The sequence below is a fragment of the Xyrauchen texanus genome, chromosome 1 (genome assembly GCF_025860055.1).
Source record: "Xyrauchen texanus isolate HMW12.3.18 chromosome 1, RBS_HiC_50CHRs, whole genome shotgun sequence".
Classification (NCBI taxonomy): domain Eukaryota; kingdom Metazoa; phylum Chordata; class Actinopteri; order Cypriniformes; family Catostomidae; genus Xyrauchen; species Xyrauchen texanus.
Window position 1 is genome coordinate 14333243 of NC_068276.1, and position 15700 is coordinate 14348942.

At 39.0% G+C, this 15700-nt stretch overlaps 1 protein-coding gene across 1 annotated transcript; it reads right to left on the reverse strand.

Moving 5' to 3' along the window:
* Positions 1-5295: 5295 nt before the first annotated feature.
* On the reverse strand, positions 5296-14940 carry LOC127621464 (reticulocalbin-1-like). Its single transcript, XM_052095111.1, has 6 exons — positions 14491-14940; positions 12187-12380; positions 11733-11911; positions 10941-11001; positions 8518-8717; positions 5296-8403 (listed from the first exon to the last, which is right to left on the reverse strand). The coding sequence occupies exons 1-6, from the start codon at positions 14709-14711 to the stop codon at positions 8296-8298; spliced, it is 963 nt and encodes a 320-aa protein (XP_051951071.1). The 5' UTR covers positions 14712-14940; the 3' UTR covers positions 5296-8295.
* Positions 14941-15700: the final 760 nt, after the last annotated feature.

The window sequence follows — 15700 nt, forward strand, 5'->3', positions numbered from 1 at the left end:
CTCGCCGAGGGAATCCCCCCTGCGGCGTTGAAACCCCAGGCAGCTCCGCCCCACCCCGGGCACAGCTCTCAGCCCCAGCATAGAGCTCTCCTCAGGAAGTGGACACCCCCGTCTCACAGATCACCTCCTGGACCCAGAAGGCTCCCAAGTGCTCCAGAATCAGGCAAACCAGGGAGAGAGATGTCTGCCACAGAGCTGGTACATACTTGTTTCCTTTCTTTTGCTTGCCGCACCCCCAACGGGCTGTGGTACCCATGTTGTCGCAAAGGAAGCAGTTTCCTCACTCCCTGGGTCACTTAGACGGTGCCCACAACCGGCATTCTCAAGGCGATCAGGCACCAAGCGCTTTCAATTGGGCCCCCATGAATGCAGACCATTACTTCAAGTGCCCAAATGCACCACACTCATGCCTCAGGCAACCAGAGGTTGTCGCCGCAGAACCTCCTCCTCAGTCGCGTACCTGCCTAAGGCCGTGTATGTGGAGCAAGGTAAGTGCTTCGAGCCTCTCCTCAGCTCAACCACCTCTCCACGTGACGTCGCCTGCTCCCCTACGCTGTGAGGCCCCTCCTTCAGGTATGTCACACGTGATCGTCCCCTTAGTGCCCCTCGCCCAGAGCTTGGACGCGTGGCTTACGCTTAGACCTGAAGGATCCATACGTTCATGTCTCAATATTACCCCGTCACAGACCCTTTCTCCGGTTTGCTTTTGACGTCCAGGTGTATTAGTACAAGGTCCTCCCATTCGGTCTGTCCCTGTCCCCTCGCGTCTTCATGAAAGTCGCAGAGGCAGATCTTGCCCAGTTAAGGGAAGTGGGCATTCGCATACTCAACTACCTCTACGACTGGCTAATCTTAACGCACTCTTGACAGTTGCTTGGGAAAAGAGCAAGCTCTTTTCTCGGCATGGAGTTAGACTCAGTCTCAGTGACTGTGTGCCTCATGAGCGAGCATGCGCAGTTGGTGCTAAACTGCCTGAGTTTGTTCAGTCCAGGCACAGCGGTTCCACTGAAACAAATTTAGAGACTCCTGGGGCATATGGGATCCTCAGCGACGGTCTCACTGCTCCGTTGATTGATGCATATGAGACCGCTTCACCACTGGCCTCAGACTTGAGTCCCAAGATGGGGACGGCGCCACGGCACATACCGTGTGACCCTCACCCCTTCCTGCCGTCACTTATTCAGCCCTTGGACAGACCTCTGTTTTCTATCGACAGGGGTCCCCCTACAGCAGTGTTCAGACGCGTCGTAGACATGTACATACGGACGCCTACCTCTCTGACAGAAGCCCCACCCACAGACGCGCTGGCCCCAGGGGGCTGAGCAAATACGCATTTTCCCCAGTGAGCCTACTTGCACAAGTCCTGTGCAAGGTCAGAGAGGTCGAAGAACAAGTCATTCTCGTGGCCCCCCACTGTCCCACTCGGTCTTGGCTTTCGGATAGCATGCTCCTCTCAACAGCACCTCCCAAGCAAATTCCCTTGATGAATTCTTTTCTTTCTCAGGGACGGGGCACCCTCTGGTATCCATGCCCAGACCTCTGGAACTTTCACGTCTGGCCCCTGGACAGGATGCGGAAGATCTAAACGGTCTTCCACCATCCATTGTAGACACGATCACTCAAGCCAGAGCTCCCTCTACCAGGCAGCTTTATGCTCTAAAGTGGCGCTTATTCGCAAATTGGTGTTCTTCCCGATCTGAAGACCCACAGAGCTGCGTAGTCGGGTCAGTGCTCTCATTCCTGCAGGAGAAGCTGGAGGGGCGGCTGTCCCCCTCCACCTTGAAGGTTTATGTAAAAAAGCTCAAAACCTGTCTGAACAGTTACACGCTTCCCTCCTTTTTTTTATCCATATGTCCGGGGGAGGGGCATGCAAATTCTGTTTGCCAGTTCTCATTGGCCTTTTCTCAAAGATAAGAGGTAACTGAGGCTCTCAAGAGAGATCCCTAGTGTCACTACATCTACACACGTCTCGTTCCCTCCATCAGGGAATGCAGGTTACAACAGCTTGCTTGAGCATTGAGGAGGTTAAGACGTTACAGATACTTTCTATAAAGCTGCTTTGAAACAATCAGTATTGTGAAGCTATATACAGATGAAAATGACTTGACTGTCAAGACCGAGTCCTGTGTCTGTATAACACCTGGAGCACTCAACTGTTCATAAGGCACCCTGAATGCCCCCTGTTGATGCAGCTCATCAAAACCTAGTAAGAAAATACATACTTGCATTTTGGAATTTGCATGTGGGTCAGGGGCCATGATAAATTGTGGTAATTATTTTTATACCTTACTTTTTACATAATTAATCACACTATATAAAAGTAACAGCAAATGGTTAAGAGAATTTAAGTTCTGAGAACTAACAAAATGTAGCATAATTTGTCTCTACTTGGTGTTACAGATTCTACTTGGTTTGATATTTAGCTCTCTAAAGCATTTACATTCAGATATTTTTAAGTGTGTCCAAATATGCTGGGGGGCACTGTAAATGTTTCAATGTATCAACCACTAGAGGGAGGAAAATTACTTTACATTTGATGAAACAGAATCTAAAGTTTTATATGTCCTCGCTGACTGAAGTAAATGCGATCCCTTTGCAAACAGACATTTCCTTAGGAATGGAAGAAAACCTTTAAGAAAAGTTTTTTTCAAAAAGCTTTTACAAAAGTCTTTTTGACTACCAACATTCTTCAGGACACATACACATGCGTGTAAGTAGGGAAAATAATAGAAATATATTATGAGCATCAATTTTGTGTAGGCCCTACATAAAATGTAATTCATGTGAATATATATATATATATATATATATATATATATATATATATATATATATATATATATATATTGTGATAGCATATTTGGGCTAAATATGAAAGATTGCTGAGAAGGGGAACAATCAAACAGTCAGTGCAAGTGGAATATTTTAAGGGGAACTGAAAATGTGAACCTGACATTGTTAAACGATGACTGGAATTTTCATCATAATCTTTTTTAATAACTATATTTCATAATGTTGATCAATTGACAAGATGATTAGCTAATTCTAACTAACCTATATCCAATCAGACTAAAGTTAACAAGTATCAGGAGAGATCACATAATATCATCTATAAAAGCTTGTGTTTAACTTTTCTTGGGTGAGTTCAAAAGCTGCATCTGACAGAACCCCCAGCCATGTATTAATAAATGAACAAAACAGAAACTGGAGTCTGGGTAGAGTTATAATGCTGCATCATAATTCTAGATATGAGATAGGTATTATGGTGAAATCTCTAGCCTGTAGTGACAGAATACAATATTCTCAGATTGAGTGAATATTGTCTGTGGGCAGGATGCTGCCAACCTATATCACACTTGTAATTGGGCTATATGGCCCTACATCAGCACTACTGTGATTACCTATGGCACATGGCCATATAAGTACATTTAAGTATGGTAACAAAACAAAACAAAACAAAACAAAAAAACGCATTTGTGCATGGAACTACTTTCTTACCCGACGGATCAGAATCTGCCGTTGTTGGTTTAAACCATCATAAAGGCATCCAAGCCTCTCGAAAACATCACTTTAGAAGTATTATCGTGGTTTGTGGCAGGATCCTAACAAGGTATTGGAGAAACAAGGATGTATGTATGTGTGTTTGAATGAGTGAGAGAGAGAGAGAGAGAGAGAGAGAGAGAGAGAGAGAGAGAGAGGGGGATGTAGCGGTAAATTCCAGTAAGAGGTAAGTGCCTTGAGTTTGTGTAATTAATCAGTCTGTTGTGTCTCTCAGCTGTGAGGAGCCTTAATGCTGATGTTGTTAGTGTAAAGCAGTTTTCCCAGCTTTAGTAGTGTTGTAGTGATTTGAGAAATCATGGAGTGCCTATGAATGAAAATACTGACTAACTGGTGATGCACGTTACTTAAAATGACTCATTTACGCACAAAAATTGTCTTTTGCTGCCACATGCTGTCTAAAATCTGCAATGTCACAAAAATAAATGTAGAGACACATCTAGCTTTTTACACATCTGCACTGCTCTTACACTTTAGCTTTAGTGTAAAGAATGGCATGAACACAAGCAGAGTGATACAAACAGTAAAGCATATGAGTGCTGATGTTCTGAGTCATCAGTGCCCATAGAACATCTCTCGTCCAATCAGATTCGAGGACCGGAACTAACTGTTTTATATAAATATACACTGGCATCCAAAAGTTTTGAATAATGTACAGATTTTACTCTTATGGAACGAAATTGGTTCTTTTATTCAGCAAAGTGGCATTTAACTGATCACAATGTATAGTCAGCACATTAATAACGTGAAAAAATTACAATTTGAAAATAATTTAACTAAAACTAAACTACTTCAAAAAGATCTAAGTTCAAATCCTCCACATAGTGAAGTGTACACCTTTGTATGAATTCTTCAGTTTTTTGGCAATTTCAAGGATTGTATATCGTTCATTCCTCAAAACAATGATTGACAGATGAGAATCTAGAGAAAGCGGTTTCTTTTTTGCCATTTTTGACCTAATATTGACCTTAAGACACGCCAGTCTATTGCATACTGTGGCAACTCAAAAACAAACACAAAAACAATTTTAATCGCTTAGCCAGAATTTTTGCCAACATTTTTACATCTAGCTCAGGGAAATTGGACGGTAACTTTTACACTCACTTGGATCTTTTTACACTCATCTGGCCCCGGAGCATTGTCAGTAGGCAGGGCCTTAATTACCTTGTCAAGCTCCTCCAAGGTTATCTCAGAATCAAGATAATTTTTTGCTCAGTCATCAGTTTAGGGAGTTCTAATGGTTCCACAAAGTCTGTAGACAAAGACATGGAACTATAAATATCAAGATAGAACTCCTTAACCTGTTGATACGCAATCCCCCCCGCATGCGGTAGTGACGTCACACTGCACATTTAATATATAATGTACTGTCTATAAATCTAATTTATGTTAACAAATTATACATCTTTTCAAAGGTCTAAGGGTTCAACATTGATATCAGATCTCTGTTTCACGATAGCAATGCTCCAGAAACAGCAATTTAGTTATTTATGCCAGGAGTACAAATTAAAACATGCAATATCAAAACGGCACTTCACACCTTTATCAAGAGTCGATCGCCAGATGAATCCAGTTCGCCACACTTGGGTCAACTGTCCATGACAAGCGTTCATTGAAATACATCCAATAGCACTTTTTGTCCATAAAAGTGATAAATCTGAGAAATATTGATAAAAACCTTTTAGATTGTTAGATCATCTTCAAATTTGAAACATAACTTTTTAGACTTGTGGCTTTGAGAACATTGTATTTCTGGGTTGTCTTGGTACTTTTATTATTGTTTTGTTTTAGATTATAAAAACACATTCAGCACAAAATATTTCCATTACTATAAATTTCAGCTTCTCTAACTTAAAACAAAATATATATATAAATAATAATCGACCACTACACCAGTCTCACTCTAAAGTGAATCCCTACTAGATATCCAAATTCACACACAAAAATAAAACTTACTAAATAAAGATAACAGCTTTAGTTTGGCATATTTACACATTTGGCGCATAATCAGTATCTGGTTATCTTTAGTGTGTAATTAATTAATTAGAACAATTTATGAGGTCATCAGGCAAGGGGCCAATGAATAGCAATGGTCAACAACTGCGATGAACACACTCCAATGTGGCAATGGGACCTTAACATTTGGTACAGGTCTGACTGTTCAGTCTCCATTTAGAAATGTCAAAGTAGTTTCTATTAACCACCAGTCTCCATCTGCAGCACTGAAGTCCCGAAGCATGCGTGGAAATCTATTTTTAAACCGAATTCCATTTTCTTTTATTACAATTAAATCTGACTGATTCATACCATATATATATAAAACATACAATAAAACATACAATAAACAAAAAAAAGTGACAATTTTACAAGAAAGACTTAAGTAACTGAAGCAGAACACTGGCTTAAATGAAAATGTTTTGTTGGAGACAATTAAATATCCCCATTTCACCTCCTTCCTTTTTCTCCTACAGGTTTACCACAATACGGTGCCATTTAATTCCATAAATTCATCAAATTAAAATAAAAGCATTTCAGAATTTAAAACCACAATTACAAAGAACAAAAATATTCTAATGCAATCCTCTGTGGAGGAAAAAACAAAGCCTTAGTGGAAAATGATGGTATGATCTACCGTACTGTATTAGTTTAGTACATAAAAATAAAGACTAGGAAAGTTTGTATCATCAGAGTCATTGTTGAACATCTGATCTAAGACTAGTCTATCAATTTATTAAAGACATTTTATTACTCTAATCTTTAAGACCCTCATCTGAGTAGCTTCTTTGGTTGGAACCAAACATCACAATCATGCCAGCAGATAAAGATGCTTTGTATTCCTCAACACTTCACAATGGTTATCACGTTAAAGTGACTTGGTTTCTCAGGTACTATACATAAGAAACCTAAAAGGAGCATCACTGCTATTGGTTCAGATTAAGAACTGACACCAGGATCAAGATCAAAACCCAGGATGTACAAGCCGCTACAGATTTAGAACACTTGAAGACAAACAGGACCACATTTTGGCAATGTATAAATGTACAGCAATGAACAGATTTTGAAGAGACACTAGGGATATTTCATGTTGAAACTGCTCAGTACAAGGGTAAAACATCTTCCATAATCACCAACCAAATTCAACATTTCTTTTTGGAAATTTACCAGACATTAGACAAAATTAAACTACAAATGCAAAATTCAAAAGACATAAAAAGTTAAAGGGATAGTTCACCAAAAATGAAAATTGTTTAATTTTCTCACAATCATGATATCGCAGGCGTGTATGAATGTATTTTTTCAGAACACATTAAAAGAAAAATAGAATAACATCACAGCTCAGAAGGTCCTCAAAAATGCAAGTGGATGGTGATTTGACTTTTGAAGCTCCAAAAATCACAGTCTGCAAAAACGTTATCCATACGACTCTACTGGTTAAATTAATGTCTTTTAAAGCGATACGATCACTTTTGGTGTGAAAAAAGATATTTAAGCACTTTTTAACTATTATCCAATGCTTCCAGAAAACTTCACGAGAGGGTGATCATCACACGGTCTCTCGTGTGATGAATTCGCACTGCCATGTTATGAACGAAATGTCATGTTCTACTCTCAGCTGAGACATCCAGGATAAGCACACAAACGCACCATTGTGAGTAAAGAAAAAGATAAATACATTTCTAAACCAAATCCAACAATGCTTCTATACAGCTCTCATCCTACTTGGTTGTAAACAGCACTGCTCTTCCATGTGTTTCAAGTGCCAACGCGCTCACGTCACATGTGCTTACCGCTGCTGACTGGAAGCAATGATTTAGAGTTAAAAAAGTACTTGGATATTGATCTTATTGCACCAAAAGTGATCACTTTATAAGACATTAATTCAACAGCTGGACTCATATGAATGACGTTTATGCTGACTATCTATACATTTTTATGAGCTTCAAAAGCCAAATCATCATCCACTTGCATTTTAAGGACCTACTGAGTTGAGATTTTCAAATGTGTTCTTGTGAAGAAATGAAGTCATACCCATCTGGAAAATCATGATGGAGAGTAAATGATGAGAATTAACATTTTTGGGTGAACTAGCCCTTTAAAAGAAGCATCTGAGGCAGCTGGGTTTCAAGCATGGTATGTCAAAAAAAAAAGTAAGAGTCATAACTGTCCAGCTCTGGGAAAATGTATATGATTACCTACAGTGAAGATGTTTCTACAGTGTAGTGAAATTACACATATAAACACACCTAATAACTGTATAACACTGACTTGCAGCAATAACAGCATTGTAGAATTAAGACGTTAATCCTAAATAAATAGAATTTGAATGTTCTTGTTTGTTACAATAGAATGTCACCAGACAAAAATAGGAACAACTTGTACAAGTACAGTCTTTATCCAATGACTGCTAAAAAAAATTTTAGCTTCAGCTGAAGAAATCTGTAGCAGCTCATTCAGTCTAGACCAGAATAGTCCTTTGGCATCCCACAAAAAGGACATAGAGTGCAGGAGAAAACTGTAAGTATGCATTTGGGACCATGGCTATTTATATTTCAGACTCTCAATAGTAATGATTCCTCTATGTCTGTTCTGTGAGGTAGAGCTGCAATAGGTCAGTCAATCAGTGGCATGGCTTCTGGTTTTTTTTTCCCCCAAGGAAAAGAATGGTTGCAATAGAGTTCCAGGTCAGGATGCCTGTGGTCACAATGTCCAGTAGAGGTCCAGATCTTTTACTTGGGCTCATAGCTCATCATGGTTCTTAGTGAGGTCTTCGCCGTAGTTGGTGGCCTGGCTGCCTACGAACATGTTCCAGTTCTCAAGAATCTCTTCTTTGGTAAGCATCTGGTCCTGGTGAATAAAACATAAAATAAAAATGTGTTTTCATTAGTTTTTTGTTCTCAACATGATTTGGATTGGATGAAAATAAGGTTTTTTTTATTGAAATACTAAGTACATGTATACCTTGTCTGTGTCTGACTCGTACACCAAATGTCTGGCCTCTGCCTGTGCATGGTCATAGTCCTGTGGCAGGATCCAGTGGCGAACCTCCTCTAGGTCCATCTTACCATCTTTATTCAGATCTCTAAAATCGGAAAACTGATCTCTCTCAGTCCTAACCCAGTCTGGTTCTGGACCGGTATCTTCTTGAGCAAACATGTCCGCTGTAAAATAGCAGGACAATATATATGGTGTTTTGCACAATATATACTGTAGATACACTCACTGAGCACTTTACTAGGTACACCTGTACACCCACTTATTCATACAATTATCTAATCAGCCAATCATGTGGCAGCAGTGCAATGCATAAAATCATTCAGATATGGGTCAGGAGCATCAGTTAATGTTCACATCAACGATCAGAATGGGGAAGAATGTGATCTCTGTGATTGTTGGTGCCAGATGGACTGGTTTGAGTATTTCTGTATCTGCTGATCTCCTGGAATTTTCACGCACAATAGTCTCTAGAATTTACTCAGAATGGTACCAAAAACTAAACATAAAACAACCAGTGAGCGGCAGTTCTGTGGAAGGAAATGCCTTGTTGATGAGGTCAACGGAGAATGGCCAGAATGGTTTGAGCTGACAGAAAGGCTTCGGTAACTCGGATAACCACTCTGTACAATTGTAGTAAACAGAACAGCATCTCAGAATGCACAACATGTCGAGCCTTGAGGCTAATGGGCTACAACAGCAAAAGACAACATCAGGCACTTTATCAGGATCTTAGTGTTTGTAATAAAGTGCTTGTGAGTGTATATCGATAGATCTCCAGTACAAAGTAAAGCTCTTGAAAAATGTATGGGGCATAAGAATTTTCCATTTTGGGTGACAATCCATTTGTTCAACAATAAGACCTCGAAAGTCCATCAATCAAAATCAAATCTACCTGCATCTAAGTTCTGTTCTAAAGACAATCATATCTGGTGTGAAAAAGCTTTGAAATCCATTCGTAACACACCACACAAAAATAACTTCTTTACTCCAAGATAAAATAAACATCTACTGGCTAAATATGGCTTTTTTCAAGACAGCAAACACAAATAACAAATAATATCATTCCCAATTTGGACATGGAAACAGAACATCTTCAAAATTATTTGTGTGGGAAAGACAAACTCAAAATATATCAGGTATTGTACATACACTCACCTAAAGGATTATTAGGAACACCATACTAATACGGTGTTTGACCCCCTTTCACCTTCAGAACTGCCTTAATTCTACGTGGCATTGATTCAACAAGGTGCTGAAAGCATTCTTTAGAAATGTTGGCCCATATTGGTAGGATAGCATCTTGCAGTTGATGGAGATTTGTGGGATGCACATCCAGGGCACGAAGCTCCCGTTCCACCACATCCCAAAGATGCTCTATTGGGTTGAGATCTGGTGACTGTGGGGGCCATTTTAGTACAGTGAACTCATTGTCATGTTCAAGAAACCAATTTGAAATGATTCGAGCTTTGTGACATGGTGCATTATCCTGCTGGAAGTAGCCATCAGAGGATGGGTACATGGTGGCCATAAAGGGATGGACATGGTCAGAAACAATGCTCAGGTAGGCCGTGGCATTTAAACGATGCCCAATTGGCACTAAGGGGCCTAAAGTGTGCCAAGAAAACATCCCCCACACCATTACACCACCACCACCAGCCTGCACAGTGGTAACAAGGCATGATGGATCCATGTTCTCATTCTGTTTACGCCAAATTCTGACTCTACCATCTGAATGTCTCAACAGAAATCGAGACTCATCAGACCAGGCAACATTTTTCCAATTTTGGTGAGCTCTTGCAAATTGTAGCCTCTTTTTCCTATTTGTAGTGGAGATGAGTGGTACCCGGTGGGGTCTTCTGCTGTTGTAGCCCATCCGCCTCAAGGTTGTGCATGTTGTGGCTTCACAAATGCTTTGCTGCATACCTCGGTTGTAATGAGTGGTTATTTCAGGCAAAGTTGCTCTTCTATCAGCTTGAATCAGACGGCCCATTCTCCTCTGACCTCTAGCATCAACAAGGCATTTTCGCCCACAGGACTGCTGCATACTGGATGTTTTCCCTTTTCACACCATTCTTTGTAAACCCTAGAAATGGTTGTGCGTGAAAATCCCAGTAACTGAGCAGATTGTGAAATACTCAGACCGGCCCATCTGGCACCAACAACCATGCCACGCTCAAAATTGCTTAAATCACCTTTCTTTCCTATTCTGACATTCAGTTTGGAGTTCAGGAGATTGTCTTGACCAGGACCACACCCCTAAATGCATTGAAGCAACTGCCATGTGATTGGTTGATTAGATAATTGCATTAATGAGAAATTGAACAGGTGTTCCTAATAATCCTTTAGGTGAGTGTATAAGCAATAGTCCAAAATGCAGACGAACCTACCAATGTATTCGTCCTCATCTACATGCCCATCTCCATTCTTGTCAATGTCCTCCAGAGTTTCCTAGCACAAGCAAGCAGAGCAAAGAGTGATGATCGCATTCTGCTAATGTTACAAACATTGTTTAGGACTTTACACTGTGACAAAAACAAATGCTCTGATCTTTATTTTCTTTGAAAAAATACAAGCAAACATTTTCACATTCAACTTAATAAGCAGCATCTGTATGGTTGACATCATGTACCATTGATGATATGTAAATTCCAGGGCTAAAATATGATCTGTTAAACATTTTAACAGATCAAAATGTTTTATACTATAAATCTCCACCTTCACATATGAAAGTCACATGTGGTGCCTGTTTAGTTTCACTTTTACATCTGAGAGTGAAAATGGAGTAAACAAAAGGACTTATATATTGACCTGTTTCTCACCACACCTATTATATTGCTTCTGAAAATATGGATTTTACCACTGGAATCGTATGGATTACTTTTGTTTCTTTTATGTGATTTTTGGAGCTACAAACGTCTGATAACCATTCACTTGCATTGTATGGACCTACAGAGCTTAAATCATCTCATAAAAATCATCAATTGTGTTCTGCAGAAGAAAGAAAGTGATACATATCCGAGATGCCATGAGGGTGAGTAAATGATGATAGAATTTAAATTTTGGGGAGAAATATCCCTTTAAATATCACTTTATCCCAGATGTGCAATCGAGTACTCCAGAAAGCAGTGAAATATTCTACACACAGATGATATTTTTTCAGTTTAAATAATTCCACTTACAAGGACCACAATATCCCTCATGTGATCAAACTCCTCTGGGTGGAGGAAAGCAGTGAACTCATCTCGCTCTGCGGCTAAGTCGCCATTTAGATCTGCAGCCTTAAACCTGCGCTCATCTCGTGGAAGCATCTTCTTAAAGCTAAACTGGTCAGTTGCATCTTCAAACTCTTCTGGATTAGCTGTGAAAAGAGTGTCAGGCCACATCAGAACACTGTAATTTTGAAAAGTAATAATGTGCAAATCCCTTGAAGACAGCAACTCAGTAGTTTGAGTCGTGCAGCTAAAGGCTGCCTCATTTTAATCAAGTCAGTTCATTTGAGTTGCCTTTCGGGTATTGGTAAGCTTGTCAGTCCTTATTAGAACACAGGAGCTCAATTCCAGTTAAAGGAGTCCTTCATAAACATTTAATCAATATCAAAATTACAGACGGTTTCTGAACAGTTCTGTGACTTACCCAGATAGTAACCGTAGGTTGCGTGCTTATATTCCTCCCATGAGATCTTGTTGTCCTTGTTCAGGTCGTAGTCGGACCAGACCTTTGCAACGTTCTCATAGACATAACGCTTCTGTACTCTCTTGATCCAGGCCTTGAGTTCATCCATAGTGATGTATTCATTACCATTGCTGTCAATCCGATCAACTATTTTCCTAAAGATGTGTATAGATGATAGAAAGAAATAGTAATTTCAAGAAGCCAATAACTGTTAATAAAATGTAAGCCAAATAGCACAATGGGCATAAAGTAAAAAACTTAATGAGTCTTCACAACACATTTCTAGCTTTTCTGCCCTATTAGGATGAATTTCACAAAAAACATATCCAGGACATATTTTACTGTTATATAAAATATTAGAAATTATTACAAAGCTCTCTGGAATGCTCTATTCTTATTGGTCAATGGCTTCATTTAAGAAAAATTCATTTAAAACAAATTAAAATATAAAATAATAAAGTTTGACATTAAGGAATTCACATTATTACTTTTTGATTCTGCTTTCTAAAGACTGGTTGGAAAGACCAAGAAAGGGTTGTGCTGTATTCTCTGTACATGGTTTTTGGAAAAATATTTATTGTGATAAGCATTTCACAAATACATTTGAATTTAATGCATCCCAGACATGAATAACTTGCTTCCTTCCTAATTTTTTAGAAGAATATCTCAGCTCTGTAGGTCCATATAATGCAAGTGAATGGTGACCAAAACTTTGAAGCTCCAAAAAGCACATAAATGAAGCAATAAAAGTCATCCATATGACTTCAGTGGTTTAATCAATGTCTTCTGAAGAGATCCAATTGGTTTTGGGTAAGCACAGAATAGAAATATTTTTTTTCCCCCCACTATTAATCTTGGCATCAGCAGGTGACCATGATATCAAGCACGATTCCTCTGTTCATGCATCAAATAAGAAGTCTAATCGTGCTTGAATCATGATGGTGCCTAGAGAAAGCAATGGCATGATGTACAGTAAAAAAAAAAGGAGTTACATTTTGGTCTGTTCTCAAATAAAACTGATACGATCACTTCGAAAGACATTGATTTAACCACTGGAGTCGTATGTACTACTTTTACACTGCCTTTAAGTCCTTCTTGGAGCTTCAAAGTTTGTTCAGTGTTCTTATTGCATTGTATGGACTTACAGAGCTGAGATATTCTTCTAAAACTCTTTGTGTGTGTTCTGCAGAAGACAGAAAGTCATACACATATGGGATGGCAGGAAGACATTTCATTTTGGGTGAACTATTCCTTTAATCATAATAAAAATAACACAATCTTAATGGCCCTAATAATAAGCTTCATTTATCTTTAAGCAAAATACAACTTTATTTTGGTTTGTGAAAGATGACCAAGACATTCTTTTTTTTTTTTTATTTATTTTTTACTTTTTTCAGGTTTCACGAGATTCACCCACCAGTCAAACTAGAGTCAAATGGACTCGATCTTGACAGCAGCAAAATTATTTTTATCCCTGATGCCACGTTGTGATGTTAGGTGAGCCCTCCCACTCAAGAGCACTCTAAAGGCAGTTCTGTGGGACGAGCACCAAGTCTCATGCCTATAGGCCCATTTCCTCCAACCTGTGAGCTTGCGAACTTGTTCATTTGTCAAGAAACAAGAGAAGCTCTGATATCCAAAAACAAAATATACAGTAGCTGAAACGTATATGCTCACTTTCATAGTCTATATGGGACTACTGACAGTCAGGCTTCTGTACTGCCACCAATAGCATTCATTCCAATGCAATGTGCTTGAAAACATGCTTCATGAACTCATTATTATAATAATAATGGAGAGGCAACCACAAACCCTGCATATAATGCACCGTTATACAGCACCTTGATACTCTACCTGCTGTCAAAGTTTAAAATGTCTCAGAAACATGCAAATAAGCAATTCACACATTCATTAATAAGAGATCAAATGACACTTTTAAAAAGTTAAAGCAGTTTTGGGAAAGGAATGCCCTTATATCCTTAAACCCTTTTAAAAAAAGCATTAGGTTGCATACTTTTGCCAAAAGGTGCATACTATTTTAGGGCTCCCATACCTATTGACCAATGCATTTACATGAGTCGTTTGTGATTACTGGATGAGGACATTTTTTTTATCATATTATATTTATAACCTATATCCACTACAAATTTACATGGTTTTTCTGTGACGTTTTGAGATTTTATAAATTTTTAGAAAATCACAATTCCTGATATTTCCATTAAGGTTGGAACTCGGTGTGTTGATAGATCCAAACCCAAACTTTACCCTAATCTGTCTTTGCTTTCCTCTGGGGTGAGTTGATCAAATGTGGTGGCCTCTTCTTTGCCCAAAAAGGCCTCGTGATCGTACTGATAGCTCTGGTTATCTTCGTGGTGTTGCCTGCTCAATTCAGGTTCATGGTGGACCCTTTCTTTCCTATTAGTGGGTTTCCCATACACAAGACACGTGTACAGCGACAAAACCCATAAATACACCGACACGTCCATGCCTAGAGAATACAATCCAACGCAGAGAGTTTAAAAATTGCATAAAGTTAAACAACTGTTTGTTCCAGCTTATTCCTTTGTAGAGCACTGATAGAAGCACGCGCTACAGTCGCAGACGATTCCGTTGCCAGGAAGAGGCGTTCAAATGTTACAATGTTTCAACTCGGAGCGAAACAATTCCAAGAGAACAAGTCGATTCTTTTCGTTTTCAAACATACCCCGCGGATCACAAAGGGCTACAACCGAACCCAGAGTGGATGTGTTTCGCAGCACAGCCAATCACGTCGTCGCTAAATAACGCAGCTACTAAGGGAAGCTCTACTATTGGTCAATGGATTGTCTGTAACTCGAGATGGGCGTGGACGCCACGTTGCAAGATGACACGCAGAAGCGACTGCTGTTGCTTGCCAAATATTCCTAAAGGCCACAGTAAACATGAAAATGTGAAAAGCACCTTTAAGTTGGTTTGCCAACCGCCATTTAAACAGAAGAAGAAAATGTGAAAATAATAGTAATAAAATAATATAAAATAATATAAAAAAGACGCAGAATCTTACTGTGTTTAGGCTTTATTTATCAGAGATCAGCTAATAAAGCATAATATTACTATATTTAATACATGTTTTAAATATGAAAGATAACAAGCGGGCCATTCCTGTGATTCAGTAATATTTCAAATTTGAATTTTTATTTTTGTAACTATATTTGCTTAATTTTCCCACCTTAGGCATCCTTTAATATTATTATTTCTTTCAGATTTTGGACACTTTTTGTTCTCAGACCTGTCATGGACATGGTTTGAATATGATTCTACACAATAATGGCTATAAAATAATCATCTACCAATTGCTCATGCCAATTTAATGACAGTTTTCTAATTTTTATGTGATGAAGCTGTGGTCTCATTGTTTTTGTTAAAAAAAAAATGTAATTAAGATTTTTTGGAGCTAACCCTTAACATGTAAGGTTGTGCTCAGAAAACAATAAAT

Excerpts from the sequence above, each read along its gene's own strand:
- LOC127621464 (XM_052095111.1), bottom strand. The coding sequence starts at position 14,711 with ATGGACGTGTCGGTGTATTTATGGGTTTTGTCGCTGTACACGTGTCTT. Across the intron at positions 8,718-10,940 it reads AGATGAGGACGAATACATTG|CGGACATGTTTGCTCAAGAA; the intron begins GTAGGTTCGTCT and ends GCTATTTTACAG. Across the intron at positions 8,404-8,517 it reads ACGAGTCAGACACAGACAAG|GACCAGATGCTTACCAAAGA; the intron begins GTATACATGTAC and ends TTTATTCACCAG.